At 45.8% G+C, this 18431-nt stretch overlaps 1 protein-coding gene and 1 pseudogene across 5 annotated transcripts in view; one reads left to right on the plus strand and one right to left on the minus strand.

Annotated features, from left to right (window-relative positions):
• ZFYVE28 (zinc finger FYVE-type containing 28) overlaps nucleotides 1-18431 on the minus strand; it is a 150784-nt gene that overhangs the window by 44902 nt on the left and 87451 nt on the right. For 4 of the 5 annotated variants that reach the window (XM_010384365.2, XM_030923457.1, XM_010384368.2 and 1 more), the window contains one exon: nucleotides 7148-7249. In XM_010384365.2, coding sequence (XP_010382667.1) covers nucleotides 7148-7249 — 102 coding nt within the window. Of the gene's footprint in view, nucleotides 1-7147; nucleotides 7250-15651; nucleotides 16520-18431 lie in introns of those variants that run through there. The other variant, XM_030923472.1, reaches the window with a different exon arrangement.
• Nucleotides 11389-12023, plus strand: LOC115894834 (annotated as a pseudogene).

Consider the following 18431-nt stretch of genomic DNA (forward strand, 5'->3'; position numbering starts at 1 on the left):
AAATTGAAGGGGGCAAATTAGATAAGAGGATGAAAAATTTAAACAGGTAATTGGAAACTATACAAAAAGCTACTCGGGAGGTTGAGGCAGAAGAATCGGTTGAGCCTAGGAGGCAGAGGTTGCAATGAGCCAAGATCGCACCACTGCACTCCAGCCTGGGCGACGGAGTGAGATTCTGTCTCAAAAAAAAAAAAAAAAAAAAAAAAGAACATGAATTCTGGCAATTGTTGGATGTACTGTGACACCTGTAAGTTAGGTCAAGTTTGTTAGTTTTGTTATTGAGATTTCTTACATCCTCAAGGATTTTCCTGTTAGTTCCATCAGTTATAGAGAGATAAATTAAAGTATCCTGCTGGTTCTGGATTTGTCTATTCCACCTTATATTTCTGCTATTTGCTTTACAAAAGTTTTACAGCTGTGTTATTCAGCCCATACATACAGATTTGGGATTGTGACATCTTCCTACTGAATTGCCTGTTTGTTTTGTTTTGTTGTGTTTTGTTTTTGAGACAGAGTCTCACTCTGCCCTCAACCTTCTGAGTAGCTGGGATTACAGGCATGTGCCACTACCACCTGGCTAATTTTTGTATTTTCAGTAGAGACTGGGTTTCACCATGTTGGCCAGGCTGGTCTTGAACTCCTGACCTCAAATGATCCACCCACCTCGGCCTCCCAAAGTGCTAGTATTACACACATGAGCCACCAGGTCCAGCCTTATGTTCTTCTTAAAAGTATGTGGAGGCTGAGTGCAGTGGTTCATACCTGTAGTCCCAGCACTTTGGGAGGCCAAAGTGGATGGATTGTTTGAGCCCAGCAACAACAGCCCAACAACAAGCTCCTGTTGTTGCTGCTGTTTTAACCCAGACCAGTAAACTTAGTTTTATACTTAGAATATTTAGTCCATTCGTATTTAATGTAATCACTGATGTGGTTAGGTTTGTATCTTTCATCTAATTATTTTTTTCTATCTGGTCCATTTGTTGTATCTTTTCTTTCTCTGTTCTTACCTTATTTTGGATGTTTTTCCTTCTATGAATTTGCTAGTTATTCATCTTTATTATTTTAGTGTTATCCTAATATTATAATAGTGATCCTTGATTGATCACATTCTAATATAAATAATTTCTTCAATCACATTTCCAATACAACTTTAAAATTCCATGTACCCCGTCTGTCTTTTCTGTTACTTGTATCATGAATGTTAGTACTATGTATAATTTAAACTCCACAGACACTACAATTATTTTGTACAGTTAATATTCATTTATATTAACCTACACCATGTTCTTCAGTCTCTCTTGCATTACTTTTTTTAAGACAGGGCCTCACTGTCACCCAAGCTGGAGTGCAGTGGCACAATGATAGCTCACTGCAACCTCAAACTCCGGGCTCAAATGATCCTCCCACCTTAGCCTCCTGAGTAAGATGGAACTACAGGCATGCCACCATACCCAGCTAATTTTTTTTTTTTTTTTTAAGTAGAGAGACAGCCTCACTATGTTGTCCAGGCTGGTCTCAAACTCCTGAGGTCAAGGGATCCTCCTGCCTTGGCCTCCCAAAGTGCTGGATTACAGGTAGTAGCTGGGATTACAGGCAGGAGCCACCGTACCTGGCCTCTCTAGCATTTCTACATTTCCATCTGATATATTTTTTTCTGAAGAACTCCAATTAATTGTTTTATGTGCAGGTTGCTGATAACAAATTCCTTCAGTTCTGTGTTTTGGAATAACTCATGAAGGCAAAATATCACCTTCATTTTTGAAGGATATTATTGCTGGTTATAAATTTCTGATTGTCAGCTATTTTCCTTCAGCAGTTTTTGTTTTGTTTTGTTTTGTCTGTTTTTGAGACAGATTCTCGCTCTGTTGCCCAGGCTGGAGAGCAGTGGCGTGATCTCTGCTGGCTGCAACCTCCGCCTCCTGGGTTCAAGTGATTCTTGTGTCTCAGCTGGGATAACAGGAGTGCACCACCATGCCTGGCTGATTTTTGAATTTTTAGTAGAGATGAGGTTTCACCATGTTGGTCAGGCTGGTCTCCAACTCCTGATTCAAGTGATCCTCCCACTTCAGCCTCCCAAAGTGCTGGGATCACAGGCATGAATCACCGCACCCAATTTCCTTCAGCGGTTTAAATATACGTTATTTCACTGCTTGTCGGCTTCCATTGTTTTTGTTTGTTGAGAAGACAGCTATCCGTCTTATGTTCGTTTCAAAGTAGTATGTCCTTTTCGTCTTGCTGCATGTCAAATTTTTTGTCTTTGTTTTTGGCAATTTCACTATGATATACCCAGGTATGCTGGTTGGTTTTTTGTTTGTAGTTTTCTTGCTGAATCCGTGGCTACAGATTTTTGTCTTTTGGAATTTGGGGAAATGTTTAGCTATTACTTCTTTGAATATTGCTTCTGCCCCTTCTCTCTATTCTCTCTTTCTGGGGCTCCAATTATGTATTTTAGGCCTTTGGAGTTTGTTACACATGGCTCTTATGTTCTATTCTGGTTTTCTGTTGTTGTTTCTTATTGTTGTTCCCCTCTTTTTTCCTGTCTGAGCCACAGTTTGGGTCTCTTCTATTGAGCTATCCTCAAGCTGACTACTACTATGTTCTGCTGGGTCCAATCTGCTATTAAACCCATCTACTGTGTCCTTATTGTCAAATTGTGAATTTTCTTAGCTTTAGAATGTCATTTTTTTTCTTTCTTCCATCCTTTCCTTTCTTTCCTTCCCCTCTTTCTTTCTTTCTTTTGAGATGGAGTCTTGCTATGTTGTCCTGGCTGGAGTGCAGTGGCTATTCACACCGTACTGTAATGGTGCAATCCCACTACTGATCAGCACGGGAGTTTTGACCTGCTCCATTTCTGACCTGGGCCAGTTCCACTCCTTAGGCAACCTGGTGGTTCCCTGCTGCAGGAGGTCACCATATTGATGCCAAAGTTTAGTGCAGACACCTGTCAGCATAGCACACTAGAACTTAGAACTCCTGGGCTCAAGTGACCGTCTGGCCTCAGCCTCCAGAGCAGCTGGGACTACAGGTACACACCACCAGGCTTGGTTGTGTCTCTCTGGATAGATTCCAATTCTCTGTTCAATTCTCCATCCTCTTATCTAATTTGCTCCCCTTCTATTTTCTTTAACATATTAATCAGAACTGTGTTCACATCCTTGGGTGTAGAATCTGGATCATCAGCAGTCTGCATCCACTTTCTGGCTCTTCTCTAAACTATCAGATATATTTATATATTTTCTTGTCTTTTTTTTTTTTTTTTTTTTTTTTTTTTTTTGAGATGGAGTCTCACTCTGTGGCCTAGGCTGGGGCACAGTGGTGCAATCTTGGCTCACCGCAACCTCCACCTCCCAGGTTTAAGCGATTCTCCTGCCTCAGCCTCCCAAGTGGCTGGGACTACAGGTACGTGCCACCATGCCTGGCTAATTTTTTATATTTTTAGTAGAGACGGGGTTTCACTGTGTTAGCCAGGATGGTCTTGATCTCCTGACCTGGTGATCCACCTGCCTCGGCCTCCCAAAGTGCTGGGATTACGGTATTTTCTTGTCTCTTTAACTTTTCTTTCTTTCTTTTTTTTTTTTGAGACAGAGTCTCACTCTGTCACTCAGGCTGGAGTACAGTGGCACGATCTTGGTTCACTGCAACCTCCACCTCCTGGGTTCAAGCGATTCTCTGGTCTCAGCCTTCCAAGTAGCTGGGATTACAGGCGCCCACCAGCACGCCCCGCTAATTTTTATATTTTTAGTAGAGACACGGTTTCACCACGTTGGTCAGGCTGGTCTCACACTCCTGACCTCAGGTGATCCACCCATCTGGGCCTCCCAAAGTGCCAGGATTACAGGCGTGAGCCACTGCACCTGGCCTCAAGGCATGCTTTTGTTCCTAAGCACCTGGGAACTGCAGGAAGCCTGTTGTCAGGGGCCTTTCTGCCTGTATTTCCTGCTTCTCCAGGACTGGCAGGCGTGCTGCTTGAATGCCCCGAAGCTGCCAGACTGTTCCACCAGCCCTTGTGATTAGATGTTCTTTCTCCAGCAGAGCTTCTCTGCCTGGGAAGCCTGGGTCCTGGATGAGCCTGGAATCATCAAATCTTCCCTGGGGAAAAACAGCCAAGTAGACTGCAGCTCACCTTAAAAGGCTCCCTTCCCTGGGGTCTTAGTTCACCCAGTCCTCACTTCCACAGTTCAGGTACCTTTAAAAGCATGATCTTTTGGCTGGGCACGGTGGCTCACACCTGTAATCCCAGCACTTTGGGAGGCCGAAGTGGGCGGATCATGAGGTCAGGAGTTCAAGACCAGCCTGACCAACATGGTGAAACCCTGTCTCTACTAAAAATATTAAAAATAAATAAATAAATAAATAAAATAAAAATATAAAAATTAGCCAGGCATGGTGGCGCGCATCTGTAATCCCAGCTACTCAGGAGGCTGAGGCAGAAGAATCTCTTGAACCTGGAGGCGGAGACTGCAGTGAGCTGAGATCACACCACTACACTCCAGCCTGGGAAACAGAGCGAGACTCCGTCTCAAAAAAAAAAAAAAAAAAAAAAAAAACAGCTGGGTGCGGTGGCTCACATCTGTAATCACAGCACTTTGGGAGGCCGAGGCAGGCAGATCACGAAGTCAGGAGATCGAGACCATCCTGGTTAACACAGTGAAACCCCATCTCTACTAAAAATACAAAAAATTAGCCGGGTGTGGTGGCGGGCGCCTGTAGTCCTGGCTACTCGGGAGGCTGAGGCAGGAGAATGGCGTGAACCCGGGAGGTGGAGCTTGCAGTGAGCCGAGATGGCGCCACTGCACTCCAGCCTGGGCGACAGAGCGAGACTCCGTCTCAAAAATAATAAACAGGATCTTTCTTTTTTTTTTTTTTTTTTTTTTTTTTTTTTTTTTGAAACGGAGTCTCGCTCTGTGGCCCAGGCTGGAGTGCAGTGGCCGGATCTCAGCTCACTGCAAGCTCCGCCTCCCGGGTTTACGCCATTCTCCTGCCTCAGCCTCCCAAGTAGCTGGGACTACAGGCGCCCGCCACCTCGCCCGGCTAGTTTTTTGTATTTTTTAGTAGAGACGGGGTTTCACCGTGTTAGCCAGGATGGTCTCGATCTCCTGACCTCGTGATCCGCCCGTCTCGGCCTCCCAAAGTGCTGGGATTACAGGCTTGAGCCACCGCGCCCGGCCAACAGGATCTTTCAAATGTATCCAGCAGGTTTTCTGTAGTTGCTGCAGCTGGAGAACTGGCCACCACAGCCTGGGCATCCTATCTCTCCCAAAGCAGTAGTTTTGCCCAGCTTTTAAAAAGACATGAAGTTGCCTGGTTATGTCTGCCTATATTTCCTATATATTGCCTATATTAAAATATCCACTCTAAAAATTTCATATTTTTCGCCAATTATTTTACAACGGACTGCAGGTTCTTTTTAAGAGTTCTACTCAGACACCTCTTTCCGGCTTTTCTCTTCCAGGGTGGCACGTGATCCTGAGCTGAAGTTGGCAGTTTCTGAAGCTCTGTCAATGTCAGGCCACGTGGACAGTAACAGGTAAGTCCTCAAACCCTGACACTGGAGGAGGTGCAGGCTCATCCGTGGACTCTCGCTGTTCTCCGTGGGTGGGCAGGGGGCACAAGCAGCAGTTCTGTTGGGGCGGCAGGGCCAGCCTGTGGGTGCACACCCAGGTCCCAGCTGCCCTACCCATGGGTGAGGTTCCCCATATCAGGGCCCCAGGGTGGGCAGCAGAGTCATGTTCTATCCACACAGCTTTCCGCAAGGTGAGGTGACTCTCACCTGTAATCCCAACCCTTTGGAAGACCAAGGCGGGAGGAAAGCTTAAGCCTAGGAGTTCACCCTGGGCAACACTGGCAAGACCTCATCTTTACAAAAAATTTTTAATTAGCTGGGCGTGGTGGTCCACCTGTAATCCCAGCATTAATCCCTCGACAGCATTCTGCCTCTAGCCCGTTCAGCTTCATCCCCCTCTCCATTGCCCATGTAGGCCAAGGGCGGATATGCTCCCAGGACGTCCACTCCGCTCCTGCATGGCCTGGGCCCCCTTCTGGCCTCACACTGCCCAGGAGGCTCATTCTCCAGCCACGGCCCGGTGCCTGCGCCACCTTTCCTGTAAGACCCCCATATGTGGGGTGGGGGGGCGCATGTGCCTTCCCGGTCTAGGTGGCATCCATGCCTCTCCTCGCTGTGGTCTCCTCCACGTCACTCGAGGAAGGATGGGACTGTGACCTCCAGGTCCAGAGGTCCCATCCCCCCAAGCAGGAGGGAAACAACGACAGCCATCTCCCAGATGAAACACAGACTGAACCAAGCACCCCTGCCCTTCAGCCCACTGACGCCAAGGACCACCTGCCAAGGCCCCAAGAGCTCACAATCCCATCTGCAAGGGTGACGGGCAGCCCACAGCACATGGGGTCACTTTTCACTGTCTGGACTCACGGGACCTCTGGCCCTCATGGGGCAGAGTTCTAGGCTTCCGGGTCCCCGAAGGAAACCTGGCTGCAGTGATCAGGGGCCATAGTAGGAAATACCAAGCTGTCCCAGGCCACAGAGCCAGGGTGGCACGCGGAGGACATGCGGCCATGGGCTTCATGTGGCCCCCATCCCTCCAAGAAACCACAGCTGGGTTCTGTCGGCTCAGGCCACCCAGCAAAGCCCTTGGCCCATATGAAGGGAAGGCATCATGTTTTAAAAGGGGGGGTCCCCCATGTGGACACAGACGTAAACCAGTAACTAAAGACAAAGGGCATAGGAAGAGCACCACGACTCCAACAGAAGCGAGCGCTTTGGGGATGGTGGGGACAGTGGGGACGGTGGGGACAATGGGGACAGTGGGGACAGTGGGACGGTGGGGATGGTGGGGACAGTGGGGATAGTTAGCTGTTCCTGCACCATGTCAGGAAGTGTGAGGTTCAGTCCCCCAGTTCAGCCCAAGAGAGCATCCACCCCATGCAATGCCCGGGCAGGGGCAAAAGCCAGGACTCTGTGACCCCCATGGGTCGTTTGTGAGCCCCCCCCACCAGGAATATTAACCGGCCCATCCTTCCTCACAGAGAGGAGGAGGACCTGGAGGCAGCAGCTAAACATGACTTCAGCGCCCACCCGTGGCCCTCCTGTCCCCCTCCCCTCCCACACCTCCTCTATCTCCATCCCCACCTTATTTTCCGCAGTAACGTGTGGAAGGGCCGGAACAGCTCGGACATGTCTTCCGCCTTGCGGTCCAAGTTCAGGGGTCCGTCCGCATAGACCACGAGGCCACTGCATTTGAGACACAAAAGCCAGGATGTCAGGCCTGTGGCCCCCTAGGTGCTGCGGACAGTCCCAACTTAACCACCTGCGAAAACCACGGCCGCTGGGACTCTGCAGCGTCACTGTCCCAGCACAGCCACCGCCTCACGCTTTGCCTTGTGTGATTGCATCATAAATAAGCTTAGAAAAAAGCACTGAAAATTATTACCCAGATTTCATCCTCTTTTGCAGTTGATTAGTTTGTGTTCATCGGAGGGATCGTAAAGTAATCAGAAAAGTGTATCTGCACACATCGGTGCTGCAATCAGATAAATTCGCCTCAAGGTTTGTTACCAAAACCTACTTTCTTGCAAGTTATAAAAACTGGATTTGTGGTTAAATTTATCTGCAGAGCCTTATGAGAATTGGACCTGGAACCATCTTCTCCAAAAGCAAAACCAGCTGCAGGTGTGAGCTGAGGCCCCGCACGGGTTCCCTTCCTGCAGCCTGACCAATGTTCCACCACCCTACAAGACCAAAGCAGCCTCCCCTCATCTCCCACACAGGACCCACCTCCCTCGTGGTGCGCACCATGTCCCAAGAAGCTCCCCTCCCCAGGACTGCAGCCCCATGTGGCTGAGGCTGGTTTTCCTCACTGTCCCTACCCCAGAGTCTGGCTCAAGGCCTGCTGAAGGACAGGCTTCCCAGATGCCACCTCTGGCGACCCCCACTCCTTTCTGTGCACCGTCCAGCCCTGCCCAGCTCCGAGTGTGCCTTGATCATCCATGTCTCAGCCCGTCTCTCCTTGAGGGCACCCATCCCAGAGGACCTTCTCTGGGTGCCTCCCCCTGGGTCTCCTGGGACCAGACCATGTCTCAGGTGCCTGGGGAGTATCCACCCACGAAATCGTCCCCTGTCCCTCATCATCATATTCTTCCTCATCAGAGCACAGACAAGGGCCATGTGGGCTTGTCTGTGTAAATGGAGCACCACCGGCCTGTCTCTTTCCGCAGACGTGACACCAAGGTCAGGTCCAGCCAACACTTTCCAACACCGAGTCCCCGGCAGCTCAGGGACAGTCTCCTTGTCTAACACACCCAGCTCAGTGAGAAAGGCTGATAAAGGGAATTGAACAAAGGGAATGTTTTTCCCTAAAAATCGTTGGGTTTCATGTGCAAAAAGAAAGATTTGAAAGTCACAGGAAAAGTATGTGCAGTGCTGCCTCCGGGGCATGGAGGCGCCAGGCCCTGTGGAGTGGCCAGCTCAGCTGGGCAGGAGGCTGTGTCCTGACCCCCTGTGGGTGAGGGGACAGCACAGCCAGCCTTCCATTCTGCTTGATGTCCTTTGTGGCTCTTACATGAGCTGCCTGTCCTGATTAAACGAACAGTATTCAGGGGAACAATTACCCAAACCGAGCCTTAACTTTATGGGTGAATCAGGCAGTCTCAGGACAAAGGCAGAGTGAAACACAGCAGGGAAGGGGGCAGCCCTGACTCCAGCGGCCGGGCCTCAGGGAAGCCATCCGCAACCCCAGTAGAGCTCCCTCCCTGCTGGGCATAGGACTCAGCCTCGCAATGACCCATGTACCCAACGTCTGCCCCTCTGGAAACCTCGCTCCTGCCTGCTCCTGGCAGCAGCGTGGCCGAGGAAGGACTCCGCTGCCCCCCAGGGCAGGCAGCAGGAATGGGGGAACAAGGCCTGCCCATGAGAGCTGCTGGCCCAGGTCCTCAGAAAAGAACTCGTTCATCAGGAGGCTCAGACCCGGAGGCTGCTGTGCCACCTCCTCCTGGGAGCCTGCGGGGACCCAAGGACCCCCGGGCTGTATCCCTGCATCCAGCCGTGTGTTGGCTTTCGCGTGCTGGACGAAGGGCCAAGCACTCCACGGTGGCCGAGCCCTGCCGCTCAGCGACTCTGCAGGTGCCCGTACTACAGAGAGAAGGCCTGTGGGACGGGAGATCAGGCCCAGGTGCTGAAGTAACGGGGTGTGGGGGCCAGAGGTGGGGAGAGGTGGGGAGCAGCCCCCAGGGGGCAGCCAGAGGCTCAGCATCTGTCTCTGCACCTGGCCTGGCACTTGCAGGAATCTGGCTGAAGGGGCCCAGAATGAGGCCTGGGAATGAGCTATTGCTAGAAATGGTGGGTCTGATGCAGCTGCTGCCCATGGCTACAGCCCGACAGGTCACCCAGGCCTATGTCCACGCTGCCACAGGCAGTCACTGGTGGGTAAGGCAGTCACCCACCAGTGAGCCTGGAAGGCTGGATCCCGGGGTCTCGGTGTGGCCAGGGGCGTGGGGGCACTGTGAGGGGCCTGGCCCAGATCCAGCTAAGGTGAGCAGGCGAGAGGACACCCTGCACAGTGGAGAAAGCTGGGCCCTGCTGGAAGTGGGGGTGGCCAGTCTTCCCTTTTCTTTTTTCAAAGAAATTCATATAACAAACAATTGTTTTAAAGGGTACGATTCTGAGGCATTTTCTGCATTCATGGTGCTGTGCACCCATCACCTCTCTAGTTTCAAAAGGTTTTTATCACCCCAGAAAACACCCTTTTAACAATCACCACTGACTTCCTCACCTCAGCCATGGCAATCCCTCATCTGCTTTCTGTCTCTCTGAATTGGCCTATTCTGGGTGTTTCATGTAAACAGAATCACGTAATGCGTGACCTTTGTGACCGGTTTTCACCTTGCAGCACGTTTTCAAGGCTCATGATGCTGTGGCACGTGGCGAATGTTCCTGCACATACATTTCTTCATTCATCCACGGGTGGACGTTTGGATTGTTTCTGTCTTTGGGCTATTATGAATAATGCTGCCATAAACATTCGTGTAGAAGTTTGTTCACGGACATATGTTTTCATCTCTCTTGGGTATATGCCTAGAAGGGTATGTGGTATGACCATATGGATCATATAATTCTATGTTTAACTTTTTAAGGAACCACCAACTGTTTTCCATAGCAGCTGCGGCGTTTTACACTCCTGCCAGCAATCCAAGGGTTTTGACTTCTCCACACTCTCACCACGTGTTCTTTTCCATTTTTTTTTATTACAGCCATCCTGGTGGGTGTGAAGTGGCATCTCATGGTTTTGATTTACATTTCCTTAATAACCAATGATGTGGACCACCTTTTTCATGTGCCTGTTGGCCATGTGTATATCTTCTTTGGAGAAAGGTCTATTCAAGTCTTTACTCATTTTTATTTTATTTTATTTATTTATTTTTTTAATTTTTTTTTTGAGACAGAGTCTCGCTCTGTTGCCCAGGCTGGAGTGCAGTGGCGCGATCTCAGCTCACTGCAAGCTCCGCCTCCCGGGTTTACGCCATTCTCCTGCCTCAGCCTCCCGAGTAGCTGGGACTACAGGCACCCGCCACCTCGCCCGGCTAGTTTTTTTTGCATTTTTTAGTAGAGACGGGGTTTCACCGTGTTAGCCAGGATGGTCTCGATCTCCTGACCTCGTGATCCACCCGTCTCGGCCTCCCAAAGTGCTGGGATTACAGGCTTGAGCCACCGCGCCCGGCCTTTACTCATTTTTAAATTGGGTTGTCAATTTGTTGTTGAGTTGAAAGGGTTCTTTATATGTTCTAGACATTAAATCTTCATCAGATATATGATTTGCAAATATTCCTTAGGTTGTCTTTTCATTTTCTTTATAATGTCTTTTGATGCATCACAATTTTTAATTTTGATGAGGTCCAGTTTCTCATCTTTTTGTGGTGGTGCTTTTGATGTCAAATCCATTGAAAAATCTGAGAACAGGAAGACTTACCCTCTGTATCAAAGTTCTCTAGAGAAACAGAACAAGAGAGAAAGATTTATTTTAAGGAATTATTTCATGCAATTGTGGGGGCTGGCAAGTCCAAATTCTGCTGGAGACCCAGAGAAGAGTTGAAACGGCAGGTCCAATCCAAGGAGTCTGGAAGCCGGATTCCCTCTTACTTGGGGATCTCAGTCTGTTTCTCTCAGGGCCTTCCACTAACTGGATGAGGCCCACCCACATCACAGAGGGTTGTCAGCTGTACTCAGAGTCTACTGATTTAAATGCTAATCTCATCTTTAAAGTACTCACAGCAGGGTGGTGCTGACGTGCGTTTCAGAGGACAGGGAAGGTTGTATCCACATTGTACAGTGGATGCTACATTGGACACCGATGGGGAGAATCATCCATTCAGTGAAGCATGACTTGTGTTGAACAAGACAAGCTGGGTGAAGCATTTGAAGGTGCTTTTGAGGTACTGATGTAACATTCAACTGATCTTCAGTCCTCCCCAGATGACAAAAATGACCTGGCTTTCATCAACCACTGTCCTCATGTCAGAGGAAATTCCATCTGCTAAGAAGTGTTGCCCACAGAGGAACCTGTGTATAACTGGAGAACCACAGTAGAAGGAAGAAGCTCTGACCGTTTTAATACCTTCACGAATCCCCACGTAATGCCAAGATGGCGTCTTGTATCCAGGGGTAGATAAGACCAAAGACATCTTTCCATTTGTATTGAAAAATAAAGAAAAACTTTAGGGAAAACCTTCAGGGAAAAAGAAAAGTCAACCGGAACCCCGTGACTTACTCAGAAAATTGCCAGGGCCCTGAGGAATGATGGAAGAACTAGAGAAATAGCCAAAATCCAGAGGAAGCTGACCTACCAGTTTACCAAGGCCATCCTCCAAAGACTCTATCTTATTTCTCGGGGAAAGCAATCTTCTACTCACAGTGTGTTCAGCCTGATCAAGAATATCTCAGTTTAAATAACTAGAATGCAAATTATAACTATACACGTGCCAATTACCATGAGCTAAGTTACCCTGATTGCTAAATATACTCTCACGTTTCATGGTTTCCTGGCATCAGAAATCCCTACAAGCTTCAGGATTTTTCTCTTAAAGCAAATGCTGAAGAGAAAAAAAAAAAAAACTTTATTATTGCTATCTTTTATCAAATAGCATAGAATCTATTCTAACTTGGTGGGAAGTCCTGCCAATGAACAAATTTATTGTTGCAAATGACCAAGCCCTATGTGAAAGTACTGACTAAATGGTCTTGCTCTTACTATTCTCTATTCAACCACTTTCTTCCAGATTAATACTGCCAGTACTGGAAACTAACAATGATTCAAACATTTTTCTGTCATATACTCAGGTGAAAACATCACTTTAACCTGTATCTGCTGGCTTTACAAAAAATCATTTACAAAAAATGACTGCACATGATAAAAGCGTTTGTGCAAAAATACATTCATGGCTTTAAAAACTTCAGTGAAAATGTATATTCAGTTCCCTTACATTTTTTCCTTTTCTCCTTGCCTTTAAATCTTACTTTTTCATTTTTCTTTTAAGAGACAGTCCCATTCCATTGCCCAGACTATAATTCAATGGCGTGATCATAGCTTACTGCAAACTCAAACTCCTGGGCTCAAGTAATCCTCTCGCCTTTGCCTCCTAAGTGGCTGGGACTATAGGCACACACCACCACACCTGGTTTTTTGCCGTTGGGACGAGGTTTCATTATGTTGTCTAGGCTGGTCTCAAACTCCTGGCCTCAAGCTATTCTGCTGCCTCAGCATCTCAAAGTGTTAGGATTACAGGCATGAGCCACCAAACCCAGTCTCTTACCCATTTTTTTGTTGTTATTTTCTTGCTGTTTAATTTTTTGAGTTCTTTATATATGTTGGATATTAACCCATCAGATGTATGAATTGTAAATATTTTCTCCCAATCCATAGGTTGTCTCTGCACCCTGTTGTTTCTTTTGCTGTGCAGAAGCTTTTCAGTTTGATGTAATCCAATTTATCTATATTTATTTCTGTTGCCTGCACCTTGGGGCCAAGTCCAAAAAGTCACTACCCAGACTAATGTTGTATAGTCCTTCCCCTAAGTTTTCTTCTAGTAGTTTTAGAGTTTCTGGTCTTACATTTAGCTCTTTAATCCATTCTGAGTTGATTTTTTTATATGGTGTGAGATAAGGGTCTAGTTTCATTCTTTGACATGTGAAAATTGCAGATTTCCCAACACCATTTATTGAAGAGGCTGTCCTTGTCTTCTTGGCACCTTTGTTGAAAATTAGTTGGGTTCATTTCTGGGCTCTTTATTCTGTTCCACTGGTAGGTGTCCTGTTGTTTTGTTTTTGCCAATTCCAAGCTGTTTTAAAATTACTATAGCTTTGTAGTAAAGTTTAAAATCAGGTCGTGTGGTATATCCAGCTTTGTCCTTTTTGCTCATGATTGCCGTGGCTATTTGTGGGTTTTTATGGTTCTATATGAATTTCAGGATTTTTTTCTCTTTTCATAAATAAAATGATGTTGGGCCTTTGAAAGGGATTACATTAAACATGTAGATTTATTTGGGTGGTATGGACATTCTAACAATATTAATTTTTCCAATCCATGAACATGGAATATCTTTCATTTGCCTTCTTGAATTGATTTCATTGGTGTTTTATAGTTTTTGGTGCACAGGTTTTTCACCTCCATGATAAAAATTATTCCTTAGTATTTTTTTGTAGCTATTGTAAATGAGATTATTCTCTTGATTTCTTCTTTCAGAGAGTGTATTGTTAGGGTATAAAAATGCTACTAATTTTTGTGTGTTGATTTTGTGTCCTGGAACTTTACTATATTCATTATTAGTCCTAACAGTTTTTTTGTGGAGTCTGTAGGGTTTTCCACATATAAGATAAGGTTGCCAGCTGGGTGCGGTGGCTCACACCTATAATCCCAGCACTTTGGGAGGCCAATGCGGGTGGATCACCAGATCAGGAGTTCAAGACCAGCCTGGCCAATATGGTGAAACCCTGTCTCTACTAAAAATACAAAAAATTAGCCAGGCATGGTGGCGGGCACCTGTAGTCCCAGCTACTCGGGAGGCTGAGGCAGGAGAATGGTGTGAGCCTGGGAGGCGGAGCTTGCAGTGAGCTGAGAACATGCCACTGCACTCCAGCCTGGGTAACAGAGTGACACTCCGTCTCAAAAAAAAAAAAAAAAATTAGCTGGGCATGGTGGCACATGCCTGTAGTCCCAGCTGTTCAGGAGGCTGAGGCAGGAGAATCACTTGAACCTGGTAGGTGGAGGCTGTAGTGAGCTGAGATCGTGCCACTGCACTCCAGCCTGGGTGACAGAGCAAGACTCTGTCTCAAATATATAACAAAAAAAAAAAAATAAATATAATATATATATTTAAAATAAAGTTGCCAGCAAACAGTAACAATTTCACTTCTTTTCCTATTTGGATGCCTTTTCTTTCTCTCTCTTGCCTAATTGCTTTGGCAAGGACTTCCAATACTATATTTAATAGAAGTGGCAAGAGTAGGCATCCTTGCCTTGTTCCATATCTTAGAGGAAAGGCTTTCAATTTTTCACCATTGAGTATAATGTTAGCTGTGGGCTTCTCATTAAATATGGCCTTTATTGTGTTAAGGCACGTTCTTTTTTTTTTTTTTTTTTTTTGCATATTCACTCAATGGTACTCTTGAAGGGATACATTCCTTCTACATCTAATTTGCTGATTTTTTCATCATAAAAGGATGTTGACTTTTATCAAATGCTTTTTCTGTATCTAACGAGATGATCATATGGTTTTTTTCATTCTATTAATGTGATGTATCACAATTATCGATCAGTGCATTTTGAACCACCCTTGCATTTCAGTGATTAAAAACATTTCTCGAGGCCGGGCGCGGTGGCTCAAGCCTGTAATCCCAGCACTTTGGGAGGCCGAGACGGGCGGATCACGAGGTCAGGAGATCGAGACCATCCTGGCTAACACAGTGAAACCCCGTCTCTACTAAAAATACAAAAACTAGCCGGGCGAGGTGGCGGGCGCCTGTAGTCCCAGCTACTCGGGAGGCTGAGGCAGGAGAATGGCGTAAACCCGGGAGGCGGAGCTTGCAGTGAGCTGAGATCAGGCCACTGCACTCCAGCCCGGGCGACAGAGCGAGACTCCGCCTCAAAAAAAAAAAAAAAAAAAAAACAAAAAACAAAACAAAAAAAAAAACATTTCTCGAAAGAAGACAAATGACCAACATCACTAGTCATTAGAGAAAAGCAAACTAAAGCCACAATGAGATATCATTTCTCATTTGTCTGAATATCTTTTATCGAGAAGATGAAAGACCAGCGTTACCAAGGATGTGGAGAAAAGGGGACCCTTGCACACCATTGGTAGGAATGTAAATTGGTACATCCATTATGGAAAACAGTACAGAGATTCCTCAAAAAACTACAAATATAATTACCATATGACCCAGCAATCCCACTTCTGGGTATTTACCCCAAACATCTGAAATGAGTTTGTTGAAGGGATGTCTGTAGTCTCATGTTTATTGCAGCATTATTCACAATAGCTAAGACATGAAATCAATTTAAGTGTTTAACAGATGAATAAAGAAATTGTGGTATATATACACAATAGAATACTATTCAGCCTTAAAAACAAAAGAGATTCTGATATTTGTGAAGAATTGGATGGAATTTTAGAACATTATGCTAAGTGAAATAACTAAGACCCAGAAAGACAAATACCATATGTTCTCACTCACATGTGGAATCTCAAACAATTGCACTTACAGAATCAGAGAGCAGAACAGTGGTTATAGAGGCTGGGGCTGTGGGGAATGGCCAAACAGTATAAAGTCTCAGACTAGAAGAATGTTTCTTCTTTTTTTGAGTTCTTTGCACATCATGGTGAATACAGTCAAAAACAGAGCGTTGGAGATTTCCAAATTTTAACAGAGTAAATTTAAAATGTTCTCATTCAAAAAATGTTAAATATTTGAGGTGATGGATATGTTAACCAGCTTGATTTAATTATTCCACACTGCATTCATAGATCATAACACAACTTTGCACTCTATAAATTTGCACAATTATAAATTGCCAGTTTATCATTATAAAAAGAAAAAAATACCTTCACAGCAAAATTCAGACTGGTATTTTACCAAATATCTGGGTAATGTGGCCTAGCCAAGATGACACACTAGGTTAACCATCGCAGGGTACAACTTTGTTCTTTTGCATGTGGTTATCCAGTTGCCCCACGAACATTCTTTGAAGAGACTGTTCTTTCCTTATTGAATGATCTTGCTCCCCTTGTCAATAATCAGTTCACCATAGATGTTTGGGTTTATTTATGGCCTCTCAATTTTATTCCATTGGTCTATACATCTATCTTTATGCCAGTACCGTAAGGCTTTGACTTGTAATAAGTTTTGAAATCAGGATGTATGAATCTTCCAACTTTGTTTTTGTTTTTCAATATTGTTTTGGCTACTTAGGGCCCATTGCAGTTCCATACGAATGTTAGAACACCTTTTCCATTTCTGCAAAACAAAAAGGCCAGTGGAGTTTGACAGCAATTGCATTGAATCTGTAGATCACTTTATGGAGTATTGCCATTCTAACTATATTAAGTCTTCCCATCCACGAACATGGAATGTCTTTCTGTTGAAGTATGTCTTTAATTTTTTCAGCAATGTTTTTTAGTTTTCAGCATCCATGTCTTTCACCTTCTTCATTAAATTTATTCCTAGGCATTTTACTCTTTTGAATGTTATTGCAAATTTCTTATTTAAAATTAACACCTAATTACATGGAATATTATTCAGCCTTAAAAAGGAAGGAAATTCTGACACATGCTACAACATGGAGGAAGCTTGAAAACGTTATGTGAAGTGAAACAAGACAGTCACAAGAGGGTAAATCCTACACATGAGCTTGGTGCAAAAGCAATTGCAATTTTTGCCATTAAAACCCTAAGAAAGGGTCAAAATGGGCCGGGCGCGGTGGCTCAAGCCTGTAATCCCAGCAGTTTGGGAGGCCGAGACGGGCGGATCACAAGGTCAGGAGATCGAGACCATCCTGGCTAACACAGTGAAACCCCGTCTCTACTAAAAAAATACAAAAAAACTGGCCGGGCGAGGTGGCGGGCGCCTGTAGTCCCAGCTACTCGGGAGGCTGAGGCAGGAGAATGGCGTAAACCCGGGAGGTGGAGCTTGCAGTGAGCTGAGATCCGGCCACTGCACTCCAGCCTGGGCGACAGAGCGAGACTCCGTCTCAAAAAAAAAAAAAAAGAAAGGGTCAAAATGGCGAATTTTGTTATGTATATTTTACCACAATAAAGAAGAATGTTTATTGCCTTAATTTCTGTTTACAAAAGTTTTACCTATCATTTTAAGAAACGCTGTAAAATAGAGACATGCTAGTTAATAACAATTTTTGTACTTAATACACTGGGGATGTTTTTGCATAGCATTAGGAGATTTTCTCCGTCATTATTTAAATGGCTAGAGTATTGTTTTTAACCTATCCCTTAATTCTGGATATCCATCCCTTCTCAAATTTTTATGATTACAAGTAATACTTCAGGGATAATCTTTGTGGATATATATTTGTGCCCCATCAGATCAATGCAACAAAATTCTGTAAAAGTCCACTGTGCTAGGACATGCCAGGCACTCACGGTGCATCAGTGAATAAGAGTTATGGTCTAGTGGGGGAGACACAAAAATAACAGAAATCCCATTTATATGAATAACCCAAATAGGCAAATCTATAGAAACAGAAAATAGGTTTGTAACCCTGCCCCAGGGTTACAGGGCAGGATGAAGGAGATCGGGGGTGGAGATGGCTGCTCAGGAGTAAGAGACATCTTTGTGAGTAATGAAAATGTCATGAAATTTGTGGTGATGGCTGCACAACTCTGAATGTACCAAAAATGACTGTGCGCTTTAGATGGGTGAGTCATAGGGTAATGAATTTTATCTCAATAACATGGAAAAATAAATAACAGAGTAAGTCACGCAACATGCTGGTGGGAGATGGGCTTGGGTGAGCGGTGCAGTGGTGGGGACATCGCAGAGGGAGGGACAGCAGGGAGGAGGGGACAGTACAGAGGAGGGGACAGCACAGAGGAGGGGACATCATAGAACAGGAGACAGCATGGAGGAGGGGACGGTGCAGAGGAGCACGGGGGAGAGGACATTGCAGAGGAAGGGACAGCATGAAGGAGGGGACGTCATAGAGGAGGAGACAGCATGGAGAATGGGACAGCATAGGGGAGAGGACAGCATGGAGAATGGGACATCACAAGAGGATGGGACAGCATAGAGGAGGGGACAGCATGGAGGAGGGGACAGCATGGAGGACAGGACAGCATAGAGGAGGGGACAGCATAGAGAAGGGGACAGTGCAGTGGAGGGGACAGCACGGTGGAGAGGATGGAATGGCCAAGAG

The sequence above is a fragment of the Rhinopithecus roxellana genome, chromosome 2 (assembly GCF_007565055.1).
Source record: "Rhinopithecus roxellana isolate Shanxi Qingling chromosome 2, ASM756505v1, whole genome shotgun sequence".
NCBI classification, from domain to species: Eukaryota; Metazoa; Chordata; class Mammalia; order Primates; family Cercopithecidae; genus Rhinopithecus; species Rhinopithecus roxellana.